The following is a 17,366-nucleotide window of genomic DNA, read 5'->3' on the forward strand; positions in this document are numbered from 1 at the left end:
CTAGCGTAAAGGAACGTAAACGCCACACTTGGAACAGCATACACCATAAGATGCCGACACCATTTTACGTAGAGCCACCGATCGATGAGATCTCACGTTTCTCATTCTTTGTAGTTGAGACCTTGACATTGAAATACTATACTAAAACTATACTACTTCTCTGATACATGACATTATCTATCGTGCCGTTTTTTATCAATTGGTTGGATGTTTGTGAACAATCGCAAGTGCACATGTCACGTTTGATAATAGTTTATAAAAAAAAATTAAAAAGAAGCCAAGAACTCCTGTGCTTATGTGGGACCATATGGGACTTATGGGGACAGAGCATAATTAGCCCCCAATTATATGGAAAGGGGAGCAATATGTTTTACGATCATAATTTTTGCTGTATCGTTCAAAGGCAAACCATAGTAAGGCTCGTTATCATTATCAGATACGATATCATCACATTAGGGCTCTTATTTAAAGAAATGATCATTAAAAATTCTTGTTCAGGGTAATGGAAATAATCCTGATTCACTATTTCCTCGCAATAACACTCTAGCTAATAACTAGCATATGATTTCGTTTATATATGCTTCTATAAAGCGCAGAAATTATTTGGATAACTAACGATACTATTTGGAAGAGTATCGAACATTGAGAGTTTGTTTTATTCAATCAGCTAGTAGTAGCACTTGTGAAGAATTTGACTATGGCGTAAAATAATTCTTACATTAAAATGTAAAATGTTCTTTATCATCTTCTTTAAACAATTGTTTTTTAATCCATTTCAATACTGGCACGTGTTCAGCTTAGAAGAAGCGAATCGATATTGAACGAAATCAATTCTTGGTGGCCTTCTTGCTTCTTTCGGAATGTTTGCATATTTCTTCCTACGATAATAAACCCTTTAACATAATTCAATTACTAGAAGCATGGTGCATAAGGGAACTGCATTCTTACTCGTATAAATAGCTTGCAGGTGCATCGAAATGATCGAGTCGGTGTAGGGAAGCCCAGAGTGAAACATTCTTATCACTGCGTAGCCGAAGTAGTTCGTGTAGCAACGATTTTCTTTGGCTTAAATATTGTTGAACGGTGCCATTCTACCTACATCAATGTAAGATATCGTTGCAATCGAAGCATGCCAATTCTCCTGAACTGAACTGAACTAAATTCTCGTTTACAGCTACACAATGGCTGCATTTGTGGAACCACATTTCGATGCCTGGACGCAGGGCGGCGGTAACATGACGGTGGTGGACAAGGTACCGCCAGAGATGCTCCACATGGTGCATCCCCACTGGAATCAGTTCCCGCCGATGAATCCGCTGTGGCACTCGATCCTGGGCTTTGCCATCTTCATGCTCGGAATGATCTCGATGACCGGTAACGGTTGTGTGATGTACATCTTCACGAACACCAAGTCGCTCCGAACGCCCTCCAACTTGCTGGTCGTCAATTTGGCCTTCTCCGATTTCTTCATGATGTTCACCATGGGGCCGCCGATGGTGATCAACTGCTGGCATGAAACCTGGGTATTTGGTGCGTTCGCTTGCGAACTTTACGCCATGCTTGGATCGCTGTTCGGCTGTGCCTCGATCTGGACCATGACTATGATTGCCTTTGACCGTTACAACGTCATCGTGAAGGGTCTGTCGGCGAAACCAATGACCAACAATGGAGCCTTACTGCGCATCCTGGGCGTGTGGGCTTTCGCGCTCTTCTGGACCTTGGCTCCGCTCTTCGGATGGAACCGATATGTGCCGGAGGGTAACATGACCGCTTGCGGTACGGACTACCTGACCCAGACGTGGCTGAGCCGCTCGTACATCATCATCTACGCCATCTTCGTGTACTGGTTGCCCCTGCTGACCATCATCTACTCGTACAGCTTCATTCTGAAGGCTGTGTCCGCCCACGAGAAGAACATGCGCGAGCAGGCCAAGAAGATGAACGTCGCCTCGCTGCGTTCGCAGGAAGCCCAGAACACCAGCACGGAGATGAAGCTGGCCAAGGTCGCCCTGGTCACCATCTCGCTGTGGTTCATGGCTTGGACTCCGTATCTGGTCATCAACTTCACCGGAATCTTCAAAGCCGCTCCGATCAGCCCGCTGGCCACCATCTGGGGCTCGCTGTTCGCCAAAGCCAACGCCGTCTACAACCCGATCGTGTACGGCATCAGCCATCCGAAGTACCGCGCTGCTCTGTACCAGAAGTTCCCGTCACTATCGTGCCAGGATGCACCTGCCGATGATGGGCAGTCGGTAGCATCCGGTGCTACCCAGGCCTCTGATGAGAAAGCTTAAAAATGAACAGTTTTATAACAAGCTTGTGCAATAAAGCAAAGAATGTTAAGCATTTAAAAACACATCAAAGCGGCTATTTATTCAAACTGAACGTCCAGTTTCTCATCATGGGGCTTAGTGAAATCGTTATTTCGTCGATGGTTGGCGTTCCGCCGGGTGCGATAGCTCCAGAACGTTACCACATCATCCGTCCGTTGTAGACTGTACTGAGGATCGTGCTGGTTTTCCTTTGCCATGTAATAATTCATCCGTTTCCTTAGCTGTTTTCGTTCCACTTCCTGGCGATGAATGGTTTCCAACTGTTCGTTTACATTTTTCATTAAAGTTTGTTCTAACTTCTCCTTGTACACTTCTCTCAGTTGATCACGGCGCAGTACTGACGAATGTGTTGGGAGGAAAAAAAGCAAATTCGCATTTTTAGCACAAGTCTCAGCACAAGTAAGCAGCTTTTATTACCTGGTTTGGAGTAATTGTTAAACGGGACAAAACTGTTATCATACTCCGTGCAAGCTTGTTCTGTACTACCATCCTCACCAAACTTCTCGAACTTGTGTTTAGCACTAATTTGGAAAGGAAAATATTGAGAGGCGCAATTTTTACGAAAAGTTTGTATATTGCCAGCAAACGCCATGTCTCAGTCACTGCTGTTATCCAAACAACTGTTACCAACGGGTTGCTAGGGAGCTATGAACACAGGAACATTCTTCCCAAATATCGCCTACTGATTCGCTCTTGCGCAGACGTTGCGAATGGGAACGACACAGCTTACTCGGCTTACCCGTCCAGTGAACCATTGCTTCTCGATGAACCATAACTGGTTGGCTGATTTTCACCATGCATAGCGGATAAGACGGCAAACAATCGTGTAGCAATCATAACTCTCGGCTACTGACGCAACGCCACCTTGCTCGGGATTCCTCGCAATTGGGAAAAAGTTGGCTCCTGGCGTCCTATGATATTACCGTGTACTAATCTCACGGGTTAAGCTCTTGTGATGCCTGTCAATCGGAAATTTTTGATTGCTCGACACTAATTCAATTATTGTCGTCACTTAATATACTACAGCTCGCTATAAATATGATACAACGACACTTTTTTGATATTGAGTCGTGCAGTAACTTCCATCCCAGATAGTGACCAGTGCCGAAGAGCTTACAGTACAGCCTGTGTGCGTGTTTTGTTAGAAAAAGTTCCCTAAATCGAACTGATCATGGAAGGATCTGTACCCATCACCGGTCCACAGATACCGCAAGCACTGACGTGGACTATTTCGGTGGCTAATTTGACCGTGGTGGATAAAGTGCCCCCTGAGATGCTCCATCTTGTCGACACATACTGGTATCAGTTTCCGCCGCTGGAGACAAAGTGGCATGCAGCACTGGCCACAACGATCGCGGTGCTGGCCATGATCTCGATCGTAGGAAACGGATGCGTCATTTTGATATTCTCGTCCACCAAAGGTCTCCGAACGCCATCTAACCTGATGGTGATCAATCTGGCCTTTGCCGATTTTATGATGATGTTCACGATGGCTCCACCGGTTGTTATCAATTCCTACCACGAGACCTGGGTATTTGGACCGTTCATGTGCGAACTGTATGGTATGTTCGGTTCACTGTCGGGTTGCGTTTCCATCTGGAGCATGACAATGATCGCTTTCGATCGATACAATGTGATCGTGAAGGGTTTGGCCGCCAAACCGCTCACGTACGTTGGATCGGTGATAAGAATTCTCTTCGTATGGGCCAATTCGCTTATCTGGACGCTTGCGCCACTGTTTGGTTGGAATCGTTACGTACCGGAAGGAAATATGAGTGCATGCGGCACGGACTACCTCTCGAAGGACTGGCTTAGCGTATCCTATATCTATGCGTATTCGGCGTTCGTCTATTGGTTGCCACTCTCACTTATCATCTACTGCTATTCCTACATTCTCAAGGTAACATAAACATTAACAGCTCCACATGAGTTTTAAACTCACCTGAAGATCATGTCCTTTCTTCAATTCAGGCTGTTGCTGCACACGAGCGAAACATGCGAGAACAGGCTAAAAAAATGAACGTCGCTTCGCTACGTTCATCGGATGCGTCGAAACAGAATGCGGAAATTAAACTAGCCAAGGTGGCACTCGTTACGATCACGCTCTGGTTTATGGCTTGGACACCGTACCTGGTAATAAACTATGCCGGGATATTTGATACCAGCCCGATTAGCCCGCTGCAAACGATCTGGGGATCGGTATTCGCAAAGGCTAACGCCGTCTACAATCCAATAGTTTACGGCATCAGCCATCCAAAGTACAGAGCAGCTCTCTACAAGCGCTTTCCATCGTTGGCACTTCGGAAGGATAATGCAACCGATCAAACCTCCGTGGCCTCTTGTGCGACTGCTGCCGATCAATGTGAACCCTAAACCACGCGTGGCGTGTTCTGCAAAGTGGGAAATTATGTAAACTAAATTGAAGTTCCGGAAACAGTTGTAATTCATTGTGATAATGTCGGTTTGCTTTTGTCAATGTGAAAAATAAACTACACGAAATTTTCTCGTTCCTCCCAGTCGATGAGTATGTAAATGCTTTTTAGTTTAAACCAAGATAGCGATAGTATAGTGGTGATGGCATTGATTTCGCACATGATAAGACTGGTACCAAATCCCATTAGGGACGTCGCAGGAGTGACTCCATTCCTCCACACTGAGCTATGAGTAAAGTAAAAGAGGAGCTAAGCGAGACTATGGATGGTGAAGACCTCAAATAAGGATTTTAACCCGGTAGTCTGCAAAGATCAAACCTCAACAAACAATTACAATTAGTTTGACTATGCCCTTGCTATGACTAAATAAAAAAGAAAAGTTATACAATTGTTCAGTTCGAATAGACCACATTATAAACTATACAGCGGTTCAGTATCGATCAATTAAGCGTAAATTATTATTCATCAAAGAATTACACAGGTTATGGAACTCAAGAATATCTTGCGTTAGTGCGTGATGCACTACATTGATTGATGTTATTCATGAAAAACATACCACTACAATTGATTCATGCATATTATACATCCAATACATTATTTTTTATGACAAATTTTCTATGAAACTAAGAATTTATAATGTCCCATAGATAAACCAGACTAATACCTCCAAACTCGCTTTCACAATACGTATTTGATGAAACAGTAATTAGCTGAGTAATCGTAGGTACATAAAGTATTGTGAGCAATCATTAATTAATACAATACCAATCATCTTTCCAAAGCATAACAAGTGATGAAAATGAGCACAGCAATTATTTGATCAAAGTGTTTCGTCGAATGTGTCTAGATTTAGTGTAATTGGACACTATTTTATATGTGATCTTCTATATCATCATTCATAATTTGGAGCTCGTGCATAACATTCAACCTGCTACATTGAACATCTACGGCACAATTAAATTTCCCGTGACGCATAATCCGTTGGCCAGGTTTACCGCCGCCAGCAGAGCGATACGCGTGTGCTAAGCCTGGCCCGAAAAGAAGCACCAAAAAGTGAACAAATTATTACGCTAAGGATTAGCGTTTTCGAAATTATGAATACGTACACCGCGGTTCGCGGTACTGGCCAAAAACCGTGAACGAAATAACTAATCAAATTAGTGCAACGTGGTCGGCCCAATTTTTCGCGCTATAAAAGCCTGTCACACCTGGCAGAAGGACGAGTTGTTCCTTGGTACAACACCGGTGATCAGTTGAGTAGAGTTCTCAAGTAGCTACAGTAAGCCTGGAGTAGTTCGCCCTGAAAAGCGATTTTCTTCAGCTTATCCAAAACAGTGAGCAGTGTACGTGGCCAAGCCACTCTAGCAAACAAGCGACTCTTTGAGAGTTTGTGGATGTAACATACGTCTTCGTGTTGTGAGATTACTACTAACACAAAAGGATTTAGGATGGCAGCCTTCGCAGAGCCGCACTTCAGCGCCTGGACCCAGTCGGTGGTCAGCAATGTTACCGTCGTCGACAAGGTGCCGCCGGAGATGCTCCACATGGTGGATGCCCACTGGTACCAGTTCCCGCCGATGAACCCGCTGTGGCACTCGATCCTGGGCTTTGCCATCTTCATCCTTGGTGTGATTTCCATCATCGGCAACGGATGCGTCATCTACATCTTCACCAATACCAAGGGCCTCCGAACCCCCTCCAACTTGCTGGTGGTCAATTTGGCCTTCTCCGATTTCCTGATGATGTTTACAATGGCTCCTCCGATGGTGATCAACTGCTGGTACGAGACCTGGGTCTTTGGCCCATTCGCTTGCGAACTCTACGCCATGTTTGGATCGCTGTTCGGCTGTGCCTCGATCTGGACCATGACTATGATTGCCTTTGACCGTTACAACGTCATCGTAAAGGGTCTGTCGGCGAAACCGATGTCCAACAACGGAGCTCTGCTGCGCATCCTTGCCATCTGGGCGTTTGCTCTACTCTGGACCTTGGCTCCTCTGTTCGGATGGAACCGATATGTGCCGGAGGGTAACATGACCGCTTGCGGAACTGACTATCTGTCGCAGGATTTCACCAGCCGATCATACATTCTGATCTACTCTGGCTTCGTGTACTACCTGCCTCTGTTCAGCATCATCTACTCGTACATCTTCATCATCCAGGTATGAAAGTTCCCAACAACCACGCAATGACACAAATTAAGGCGATGTTTAACCCTAACATCTATTTTTACACTAGGCTGTGTCCGCCCACGAGAAGAACATGCGCGAGCAGGCCAAGAAGATGAACGTCGCCTCGCTGCGTTCGCAGGAAGCCCAGAACACCAGCACGGAGATGAAGCTGGCCAAGGTCGCCCTGGTCACCATCTCGCTGTGGTTCATGGCTTGGACTCCGTATCTGGTCATCAACTACACCGGAATCTTCAAGGCCGCTCCGATCAGCCCGCTGGCCACTATCTGGGGCTCGCTGTTCGCCAAGGCCAACGCCGTCTACAACCCAATTGTGTACGGCATCAGCCACCCGAAGTACCGTGCTGCTCTGTACCAGAAGTTCCCGTCGCTATCCTGCCAGGATACCAGCGACGATGGACAGTCTGTTGCATCGGCTACCACCGGTGTTACGGAGGAGAAAGTACCAGCCTAAACAGGTTGTTTTGGTGCAATAGCGGCTGGTTAAAGCTGGCATGCGAGATTTCAAACCACACGGACCTCATCTTACGCTAACGTTGAACGGTTGCAAATGCAAAATTTGTATTTTATTTTTGAATGCAAATTTTATTTAGTAAATAAAAGCTCTAGAATTCAACATGACACGTGTGCGTTGCTATGTATTCCACTCATCAATAGCACTCCAGTGCGCGAAAAGCACAGGCTTGCACGAAAGGAAATCCCGGCAAAATCCCCCACCGTTATGGGATTGGGGAATTATTTATACAGCCCTCGCCGAACCCGCTCGAAAGCTTCCCCGTTTGGTCAATAAAATGCCTTACGACTGGTTGCGGCCGGGCAACAACACACATGCACACGCGTTCGTAGTATAAATCCCAGAATACAGATCAACTAGCGATCGCGATCGCCCGGGGAATGCGGGATGATGCTTTCGCGTGGGACAGTCGCGTATAACTTATCGATGCATGAAGTTCGTTCCAGCAAAACAGTGTTACACACAAAGCGCTACCAATTTGGCACTGTTATCAAACAACGTGGTTAGCGTTATGTAGGTTCTTTTGTTCACCGGCTTTTGATGTACTGACCAAACATCTAAAAATAACGCGATTTATTAGTTTTAGCAGCAGCGGTTGTGCGTCATAGAATCGGGGGTGAACGAGAAACTATTCCAGTTCGGGACGATACAAACGTGCAGCTCTCCCCGCGCCATGGTCGAGGCAAGGTAAGTGTGAAACTCGAACGGATGAATAGCGAGAGCGTTGGAAAAAAGGCGATTGCCGCTATTCATAAATTGGATGATGGATTAATGCGAAAGCAATAACTACCTTAGACGGTATTTTGAATACACCGACAAATTGCCACTGCATACGTGGATATCAAAATGGATAACAAACATTTATCAATCCATCTAGCACGAGTAGAATGCCATTCAATTCGTGAGGTTTCATTGTTTGTAATGCAATGAAGCGTTTATTGAAAAATTATTTTGTAATTAAATTTTAAAATGTTAATATTGTTTCACTCACACGTCATCTACAATTTAGAGACGATGAGTGCTACCAAGAATAGTATATTTAAAATTACTTTCGAAAAGGGCTTGATTTGATGAGCAAGTTGCTAAATCTATTCTTCAACTGATCATTCGATGCATACAGAGCAACCGTGATTGTTTTGATATCAGGCGAGATAAAAGCAAATATGAATGAAGATCGATTTTTGCCTTGCTTACCTCACTCTTTGCACGAGTTACCACGGTTTCCCTATTTACACCTTCGCACGGAACGCATCGCTAATCGATCGGACACACAAATTTACCTTCGAACTCCTTCCCCGCTATTGGAGAACGAACCCACCGACGTGCTGGGGCACCGTGTTTGGGCAATAGCAAACTGACGCTAACCGATTCGCAAAACTTCCGCAGCGACGACGGTTGCCGAAAGCAGCCTCACATCGTCGACGGCTACAACCGGCACAAGTTCTCCAAATTGTCGCAAACCGTTAAAGCACTACGTACCGACCTACTGCAAACACAGCGTAGCCGCAAAACAACCGGATGCTGTGCTCATCATCGTAAGGAACGTAGGAAAAAGTGTCGGGCCCGTTCGAAGGTGGTACTTACCGGTGAAAAGTTTGAAGATCCTGATCCATATCAACTGGCGGTGCGCAAAACCAACTATGGCAAACGGAAAGAGAAGCTAAAGTTTGTCGGCGAACAGTTCCAAGATCCGGATCCGTACGGTTTAGCCATCCGCAAAACGAGCAGCACGAGTAGCTGCACTAGTGATCGTGAGGTTTCATACCAATATCGCAACCAGCTGGCCGAAACCCACCCGGCCACCGTGTTCGCGCCATTCGATTACATAAACCGTGAACAGTGTATTGCCGAAATGTCCGAAGAGGAAGCGAAGCCTGATAGGTTTAGGATGGATGTGATGAAGCAATCGGAACCTCCACTGGAGGGAAGTCGCAAATCGCTTCTAGCGCAGGCCTGTGCTGTTGGTGTGAAAAACGTGTTACTGCTCGGGTATGGAATGACGCTGGGATTTCCGACAATCGTAATTCCCGCCATACAAGGTGGCGATGGTCGTGAGCCTGCCCTTGAAAGGGACGTGACACTTAGCCGAGAACAAATTTCTTGGCTAAGCTCGATCAACTTGATCTGCGTTCCATTGGGTAGTATCTTTTCCGGCATGCTTGCTCAACCGATTGGTAGACGACGGGCAATGCAGGTATGTGGCATGTCGCGTCATACGTTAGTACCATTCTGGTGCCCGTTTCTAACCTATCTTTTCCCACGCAGCTCATCAACATTCCCATTTTCATCGCCTGGATGTTGTTCCATTTTGCCAGTGATGTAACCTTCCTTTACATGGGACTCGCGCTGGCCGGTATCAGCGGTGGACTCGGCGAAGCGCCAGTGCTAACCTATGTCGCAGAAATTACTCAACCGCGCTATCGGGGCATGCTAGCCGCTACGGGTTCCACTTGCGTCATCTTGGGCGTTTTGATAGAATTTCTCATGGGAAGTTTCATGAAATGGCGCACAGTTGCGCTGATCAGTTCCGCCGTGCCCATTCTGGCCGCATTATTGCTCTTCTTCATACCAGAAAGTCCCGTTTGGTTGGCGAGCAAGGGACGTCTCGAAGCATCCAAGGCCGCTCTTGCTTGGCTACGAGGCTGGACATCCAAAGAACAGGTGAGTGGAGCAATAGACTCGAGCACGATGTTTATCGGGCTAATGCGCTAATTAGCCCATATTGTGTATTGCATAGGTTGAAGCGGAATTTAACGAAATCGAACATCAAATGACAAAAGATGCGGAACTGCAGAAGAACTTCACTATCGTCGACAAGGCACGGCTCTACACACAGCGTGCGTTCCTGCAACCGTTCGGTATTATCCTGCTGTGCTTCTTTATCGGTCACTTTTCCGGCATGACGACACTTCAAACGTACGCCGTACAGGTAGGTGGCCTTAAACACCTTCGGGTTTTTTAGCATGTTTCACCAATAACCTTCCACTAACGTTTCTATCGTATTGGCCTTTTCAATTAGATCTTTCACACGTTGAAAGCCCCTATCAACAAATACTATGCGACATGTCTGCTCGGGCTGACCGAGTTGATCGGGACACTGTTTTGTGTGTTTCTAGTGCACCGCACGGGCAAGCGGCCGTTGGTGTTTATCTCCACTATTGGATGTGCGATCTGCTTTTTCGGAGCTGCCAGTTATGCGTACTTCCTGAGCGATATTCCCGGCGCTTCCGTTCAAAACGTGGTAGCAAATGTGTCCTCTATTAAGGCCGATATTACGGTAATTCCTTTAAAAACGAAGGAAGTGATTGCTGAATGGCATCGCAACAGTTCCGAACTGCACTCACTGAACCTTACGCACATAGAAGACATGCAATTCGTCAATGGTAGCGTACTGGACAGGTTGGACACTCGCAACAGTTCGTTGGAAGGCATAGTGTATGCAGCACAGAGCTTCACCAATTACTACCTCAACGATAGTTTAAACGATCCGATCAATATCACGATCGCCTACGGAGAGTACGTCAAATCGGCAATCCCGAGAGAAGTCTTTGTTCCGCTACCGCACGTTAACAAGAACAAATTCGTCTGGATACCGCTGACTCTGCTTCTTGGCAGCGCCTTTCTGACGCATATCGGCATTCGATTAATACCGTGGATACTGATAGGCGAACTGTTTGCGCCGAATGTGCGCAGTGGTGGTTCTGGTTTGGCAGGAGGAATCGCATACATCTTTGGTTTCATCGCCAACAAAACATTCCTCAAGATGTTAGCGGTATTCACTCTACCGGGTACGTTTTGGATCTACTCGTTTGTAACGATTCTCGGAGCCATCATCCTTTACAAAGTACTTCCCGAAACGGAAGGTAAATCGCTGCAGGAGATCGAGACGTATTTTCTCCCACGGAGTAAATTATCTGCACGAGTCGATCAAGAGGCACCAGCTCCACCTCAACCGGGACCAAAACACTCCATCTCCAGTATGCAGCCGGCACCGCCACCGATTCCACCGAAACCCTATCCATTGAAGGATGATATCGATCGTGCTCGACGTATATCTCTGGTACCTCGACAAATGTCCCAATCTTCCCGCAATACGACCGCGTCGGACTTTTCCAGAGCATCGTTTAATTCCCAACACTCGCACCAACACTCCGGAATGAGCCGCAATTCTTCGTGGACCTCTTACACGTTGGAAGACAGCCAAGATGCGTCCCATCCGCAAGTGTTTCGAAAACTATCCGAAACACTTCCAGATGCAATTGTCGAATCTGCACGCAACACGACGCAGCTGGCTGAGGAACCCAAACCTCCGCTGTCCGAGAATCATTCATCCAAAGTTCTACCTACTAACGATTTTACTGCTTTACTAAATCATAAAGACGGGAAACATACCAAGCACGTAACTAACGATATCAAAATCCCGTCACACAAAACCCAACCGATGAATCGTCCAGTTCGCGCCCGTGCAAAACGGCCACCACCGTCACATCAGTTTGATTTTCAGACCTGTGAGAGTAACAAAAAATTTGAAGAATTTCTGCATCGTTATAAGGATAAAAGCGAAGGCGTTCAGGTACCGGTGCAGCGTCCAATGCGTCACGTTACCAGCGCACACGATCTTAAGGCGTTCGAGAAAGAGCATCTTCCTGGCGCAGTGGCCGTTCCTCCCAATGGTGGAATTTTAACGGATCGGAAGATCTTCAACAGTGCTACCAAACTGACCGCTACGTACGCCAGTGCGGAGAATCATATCGCACGGGAATGTGGCATTGAGAATGCTGAGTTTCATTTAAGTTCAAGTGACGAATCTACGGACATGTAAGCGACAATAAACTAGAATCCCTGTGTATCACTTGCTTGGTAGTACAGAGTTCCTTTCATACTTTCAATTTGAATTTGAGATGCGAGATTTGTGCAAAAGGATTGAGTGTACAAGTTAAAACCTGGAAATGAATGTAGGGAATGTATGTATGGACTACAGTTTCATGTAGACAACTACTTCCATAGTCAGTTACCTGTAGGTATGAATCGGTTATACCAATTCTGGGTTCTTTCATTCATTCCGAACAAAACGGCGACTGTGATCAGACGTGATTCAGCTGTGGAACCATCCCTACTAGTCCCTTTTCACGTCGTTTATTCGCTCATTCGTATTCACACAAATGACCGCACCTGGGACACTTGGAATTGTTGGCAAACCATTGCTTCATATGCTCCAGATGGCCTCCGTGCGAACATCCCTGACACCATGCGTACAGACCACGAACAACTCCATTACAAACGCTGCACTTTGAGGTTTGGGCCGATTTACAGCGTGAACAGTACCAACCCACCGAGCTTACCAGCTGTTTGGAACATTGGCCACAGCTCGTATACATTGTCGTCGATTGCTGATTCATCTCCAACACCGACCGAATCCAGCTAATGTTGATCATCTGTGTCGCTTCGTTCCAAAGTTGATGTCGGTGTAGTAGCTCAATGTACGACAGCAGCCAGTTCTCTTGAAAACTTTCATCTATCTGCAAACTGTGCCTTCGCTCCCCGAGGGCCACTAGAATGCAGGACGATGTTTGTACATCACCAATCTCGGTTTGCAGCGTTAAACAGTCTGCCAGTACCTGATGAGGTTCCCAGATGGATGGGGTCGGATTATGATCGGAAATTTTTAGAAAAGACGGCACCGGATTCGGTGGCGGTGATGTTTCCTGTGATTTTTCTGCCATTAGATGCTTTCGGGGCTGCGCTTGGTGCAGTTCGTGGGCGTTCATTAGTTTTGATGAGGGAAATGTATAGTCCTTCACCAAGTCATGCGGACCCGTGTAAAGAAATCCATCCCGGAAACCTTTTATACAGTCAACCGAATCGAACGTAAGCTCTGTCTCGCCAAAAACGAAATCACACTTATCCGGTTCTATATCTACTGAAAGTAGCTGTCCCATACCGTGCGCTTCGATGACGGTTTTACTATTCGCAAACTCCAGATAGTCGTCGGTGCTGCTATTACTGACGATATTCGTTGCACCAACGTTCGCATGAATGCCGGTACCCAAAACACGGTCTTCAGCGCTTCGGCCCGAGCTAGATTGGTTGGAGTTTTGAGCCATCAAACGTCCACCAACATGTTGAATTGTACCGGAGTTGCGTTGCTCGAGCTTCATGTTAGCGGTGGAACTATATGCGTACAGTTGGGAGATAAAGTTCCACAAAAAGCTCACGTTTGTTTTGCCGTATTTTTTTGCCACAGCTGCATTATGACTGCAAATCTCCGCAAGAGAAGCTCCCGAAAGCATGTATTCCTTGGCACATCCTTTCAGAGCTAAATAATCTTTCAGTAGCGACGTTTTGGTAACGTCCTTAGCATTCACGTTGATTGTTTTGGTGGAAAAGTTGGAAAGGTTCGATTTTGCCAGGTGAAATTGGTCGGCCGAGGAAGACGATTTTTGACGCGAACCTAATAGAGCGGTCCCCTGACTGAGTAAGCTCGATGGTGCTGGCGGAGGAATCAGCTTCATTTCATAAGCGTACAACAAATCTCCCTTGTAGTTAAAGTTAGCTCCCTGCGGATTCGCCCTCATGGCAGGTCGTGTGGCATCTTTGAACACGTGCTTAAATATCGTTGAGTCCTTACTGGTGGAAAGCAGCACATGCCGATCGTTGCCCTTGAATGCAATTCCCGTCGTGACGTTTGAATGCTCGTTGAAAGACGCGTAGGGAATGTACGGTCGGCGAAGATCCCATATGTAGATACTGTTATCGACCACTAGCGCACAGCTTGCAATGTGGAACATCTTATCCGGTCGCCACCGTATCCTACCGACAACCGCGATCGTGTGTATCGTGTACTCAAGTGATACGTTCTTTGCCGTTTCAAGCGACGAGTTCTTTGGGTTAGTGTTCCACACCTTTATCTGTTTATCCCGACTACCCGTTGCTAACCATGGCTGGTTTGGATGCCAATCGCACGTGTAAATTGGCCCACTGTGTGCGGTGAACTGGGCCGTGCATCGATCATTTCTCCGTATATCCCACAGCTGCACAGTTCCATTCTCGGACACCGCCGCAAACGTGTTCGGAGCGTGTGGGCTAAACTTTACATCTCGCACGCTCTCCGAATTGCTAAAGTACGTATTTATGGCAGATTTGTCTGTTCGGAGATCGAAACATTTAATAGTGCCATCTTGCGAACCAGAAATCAACAGATTTGCTTCCGTTCCGTGGAACGCAACCGAATGGGCAGTGCGTTCGTGCTCGTTGTACACCAGCAGTTGCTTCTGACGACCAAACTTCGACAAGTCCCACACCGACACGACGCCATTGGTTGCAGCCGTAGCTAGGATGTTTGAATCAAGGGAGCTCCAAGCCACATCATTCGAGGAGTAGCTTAAGTTTTGGTTTTTCCCACCACGCATATTACATACCTCTGTGAAGCCATCGTTTTCTATGGAGAAAACCTTCAGCACTGCGAAAAGAACGGAACGATAAGGCTCAATCTTTTGAGCAAGGATATATTGTATACTCACAGCTTCGACCGGCTACCGCAATCTGGGTGCATTCACGGTTTAATGCAAGCGCATTTGCATGCCCGTCTTGGCAAATGCGAATGGAGCATGTTTTAACATCCCCCATATTTGTACGATTACAGCAAAACGACAAACAAGATTGATCAAATATGACCAAATGATAGGGCCAAGGGAAATTGTTTTCTGCTAGAAAAGGGATTTGTTTTTATTTATTTTCGTTCCAGAACTTCCTTGTGACAGCTGACAGCTAAACGCACCAGTCGATCTGTCATGGATGCACGTACGCGCGCACATATATTTTTGTATTGCTTTGCCACCGGTATGGTAAAGTTCCTTCTCGTAGTGTTCCAAAGACCCGATGACTGATAAAATGGAAAATGAAGCGAAAGACTATCTGTTCGCCAAACAGTTGCAGAAACAGTTCAATCAAGAATCGCTCGAGATAAGTTCCAGTGAGGAAGATGTGCTTATTGTTGATTCTGTTGAGCGGGATCACCAAATCGCGAAGCGTCTTCAACTACAGTATCAAACCGAGGCAGTGGAACTGTTTTCCGACAGTGACGACGAAGTAATATTACAGGCAACGGAAACGGAATCAAAAAGCGCGGCTAACCCAAAGATAACAAAGAGAAGAATCTCTCCAATGGCAGAAAACTGTACAGACAATGGTTCCTTTGCAGATCCCAAACTGTTCAAAGCAGAGGTATGTGGCGAATCATTCGGTTTCTCATACTTCGCAATTAACGTATACGTACAAACGTTTTCCAGGCCAAAGATCTGAATTGCAACGAATATTTCATAGAAGAGCTGCAAGTTTATGTGAATCCAGAGTACAACTTCGAATGGAAATTCATTGACGTGTTACCGGACATAGCAGCTATATTTTCCAAATTCGATGCATTGTACTTCCAGTCCCGTTTCAAGAACAAAAAAATTACCATTGTATGGTCGGACAGTATGGGTAATTCCTGCACCAATCGAAATTTTAACGACGATGAAGGCAGATATACCATTGCACTTAATGGGCCACTGCTTACATTACGTCCTCGCATAGAAATCATCAGTATTATTCTGGTAAGTTTGCGATGAGCCTCGCGATTGGCAAACATTTGACTGGTAGTTTTATTTTTCAGCATGAGATGATACATGCACTTCTTAAAATGGATGGTGTAAAAGAGTCCAACAGTGGACATGGTGCAAATTTCCGTAAAATTATGACCTTCCTAAACAGCATGCTGCAGACGAACATCTCGTTCAATCACGAATTATTCAACAAGAGCCTCGCCTGCAGGAATCAGTGGTATCGCTGCACGGGTATTTGCCACAACTACGAACCATTTTATGGGATTGTACGATCGATTGACGGTCCTCCCGGTTTGCAAAACGAATGGTGGAAGACGCACGCCGACAATTGCGGAGGTACTTTTTATAAACTATACGAAATGAGCAAGATTGCTTGCGGTGAAGTAGAGACACGATACGCTGTTAACGTCAGGTATATGATACCGAAGCGTGAAAATATTCGTTGCCGATTCAAATCCTCACTGCTCGCAGAAGTATTAATAGATCTAACCTCCAACATTCCAAAAGTCCGCACTACCATCGTTCGCGACACAATCAATGTCGATGCGGGAAATTGCGCTGAAGCTCCAGCGACTACAACAATCGCGGATGCATTCATTAAGCAATTTGAACGGTCCATTGCTTTCACTCGTGATGACTACGATATGCTATGTCCAGTCTGTCAGGATCGCATCAAACGAAAACTGTTCAGCAACCATATTGATGGCTGCAAAGGCTTTGTTCGTGTGGTACAATGGAAAAAATCCCTTACCGGCACTATCGTGCAAAATGGACTGCAGGAACTTAAAACATCTCCTGGGTTAGCACATCATTCAAGTGCAGTACGAAAGCCACGTTCTTTCTCAGAATCATCTACACCTTCATCATCAAAATTTGCAAACTATCAACAGGCCAAACGAAAGCGCTTCGGTTGAATTGAAATTTTGATTGAACCCAGGATAAAAGGGCAGATAAACTTGGAAACAAGAAAAACTATACTCAGAACTCAGTGTACGAAATACTCACCGTGCTGTTGATTCGGCTTATCGCTCATCAACTGAAATCGTTCCTTTGCAATGTAGTGCGTTTTTACCAGCATATTTGAAATAAACAAATCAACATAAACTTGTACAAATTTCTTTTGCATGGCAACACGGCTGTCGAACGATGACAGCTGATTATTGTGCCGTGTTTCACAGTGGCTAAACGTAGAGCAGTATTGTTGCATTTAAAACCAATAGCTACGCATGAGTTTTTCAAAAATAATTTTCATCATGCGCCTAGAAAGGCTTATTTTCGTTCCACGACATCAATTG

General features: G+C 45.9%; 7 protein-coding genes across 9 annotated transcripts; 5 read left to right on the forward strand and 2 right to left on the reverse strand.

The window, feature by feature from the left end:
* The first annotated feature begins 84 nt into the window (after positions 1-84).
* On the forward strand, positions 85-2,358 carry LOC128302471 (opsin-1-like). 2 transcript variants are annotated; one of them, XM_053039313.1, is made up of 2 exons: positions 85-109; positions 1,213-2,358. In XM_053039313.1, the coding sequence occupies exons 1-2, from the start codon at positions 85-87 to the stop codon at positions 2,292-2,294; spliced, it is 1,107 nt and encodes a 368-aa protein (XP_052895273.1). In that variant the 3' UTR covers positions 2,295-2,358. The 2 variants fall into 2 exon arrangements, with proteins under 2 accessions (XP_052895273.1, XP_052895264.1); XM_053039304.1 differs by lacking the exon at positions 85-109 and adding an exon at positions 967-1,105 and having other exon boundaries at positions 1,175-2,358.
* On the reverse strand, positions 1,987-2,925 carry LOC128302506 (uncharacterized). The gene is made up of 2 exons (XM_053039348.1): positions 2,751-2,925; positions 1,987-2,670 (listed from the first exon to the last, which is right to left on the reverse strand). Exons 1-2 carry the CDS (start codon positions 2,923-2,925, stop codon positions 2,372-2,374), a joined length of 474 nt encoding a protein of 157 aa, XP_052895308.1. The 3' UTR covers positions 1,987-2,371.
* Positions 2,926-3,504: 579 nt separating this feature from the next.
* Positions 3,505-4,706, forward strand: LOC128302486 (ceropsin-like). Its single transcript, XM_053039324.1, has 2 exons — positions 3,505-4,233; positions 4,305-4,706. The coding sequence occupies exons 1-2, from the start codon at positions 3,505-3,507 to the stop codon at positions 4,704-4,706; spliced, it is 1,131 nt and encodes a 376-aa protein (XP_052895284.1).
* Positions 4,707-6,213: 1,507 nt separating this feature from the next.
* LOC128302461 (opsin-1-like) lies at positions 6,214-7,575 on the forward strand. The gene is made up of 2 exons (XM_053039293.1): positions 6,214-6,927; positions 7,004-7,575. The coding sequence occupies exons 1-2, from the start codon at positions 6,214-6,216 to the stop codon at positions 7,406-7,408; spliced, it is 1,119 nt and encodes a 372-aa protein (XP_052895253.1). The 3' UTR covers positions 7,409-7,575.
* Positions 7,576-8,141: 566 nt separating this feature from the next.
* Positions 8,142-12,290, forward strand: LOC128302442 (uncharacterized). The gene is given in 5 exon segments (XM_053039270.1): positions 8,142-8,155; positions 8,855-9,675; positions 9,678-10,129; positions 10,206-10,397; positions 10,488-12,290. Coding segments are annotated over 5 exon segments (3,282 nt in total).
* A 265-nt stretch (positions 12,291-12,555) lies between these two features.
* On the reverse strand, positions 12,556-15,157 carry LOC128296799 (GATOR complex protein WDR24). 2 transcript variants are annotated; one of them, XM_053032286.1, is made up of 3 exons: positions 14,989-15,157; positions 13,434-14,927; positions 12,556-13,385 (listed from the first exon to the last, which is right to left on the reverse strand). In XM_053032286.1, the coding sequence occupies exons 1-3, from the start codon at positions 15,092-15,094 to the stop codon at positions 12,613-12,615; spliced, it is 2,373 nt and encodes a 790-aa protein (XP_052888246.1). In that variant the 5' UTR covers positions 15,095-15,157; the 3' UTR covers positions 12,556-12,612. The 2 variants fall into 2 exon arrangements, with proteins under 2 accessions (XP_052888246.1, XP_052888244.1); XM_053032284.1 differs by having other exon boundaries at positions 12,556-14,927.
* Positions 15,158-15,358: 201 nt separating this feature from the next.
* Positions 15,359-17,158, forward strand: LOC128297964 (uncharacterized). The gene is made up of 3 exons (XM_053033684.1): positions 15,359-15,691; positions 15,757-16,062; positions 16,122-17,158. The coding sequence occupies exons 1-3, from the start codon at positions 15,359-15,361 to the stop codon at positions 16,983-16,985; spliced, it is 1,503 nt and encodes a 500-aa protein (XP_052889644.1). The 3' UTR covers positions 16,986-17,158.
* Positions 17,159-17,366: the final 208 nt, after the last annotated feature.

The sequence above is a fragment of the Anopheles moucheti genome, chromosome 2 (genome assembly GCF_943734755.1).
Source record: "Anopheles moucheti chromosome 2, idAnoMoucSN_F20_07, whole genome shotgun sequence".
Classification (NCBI taxonomy): Eukaryota; Metazoa; Arthropoda; class Insecta; order Diptera; family Culicidae; genus Anopheles; species Anopheles moucheti.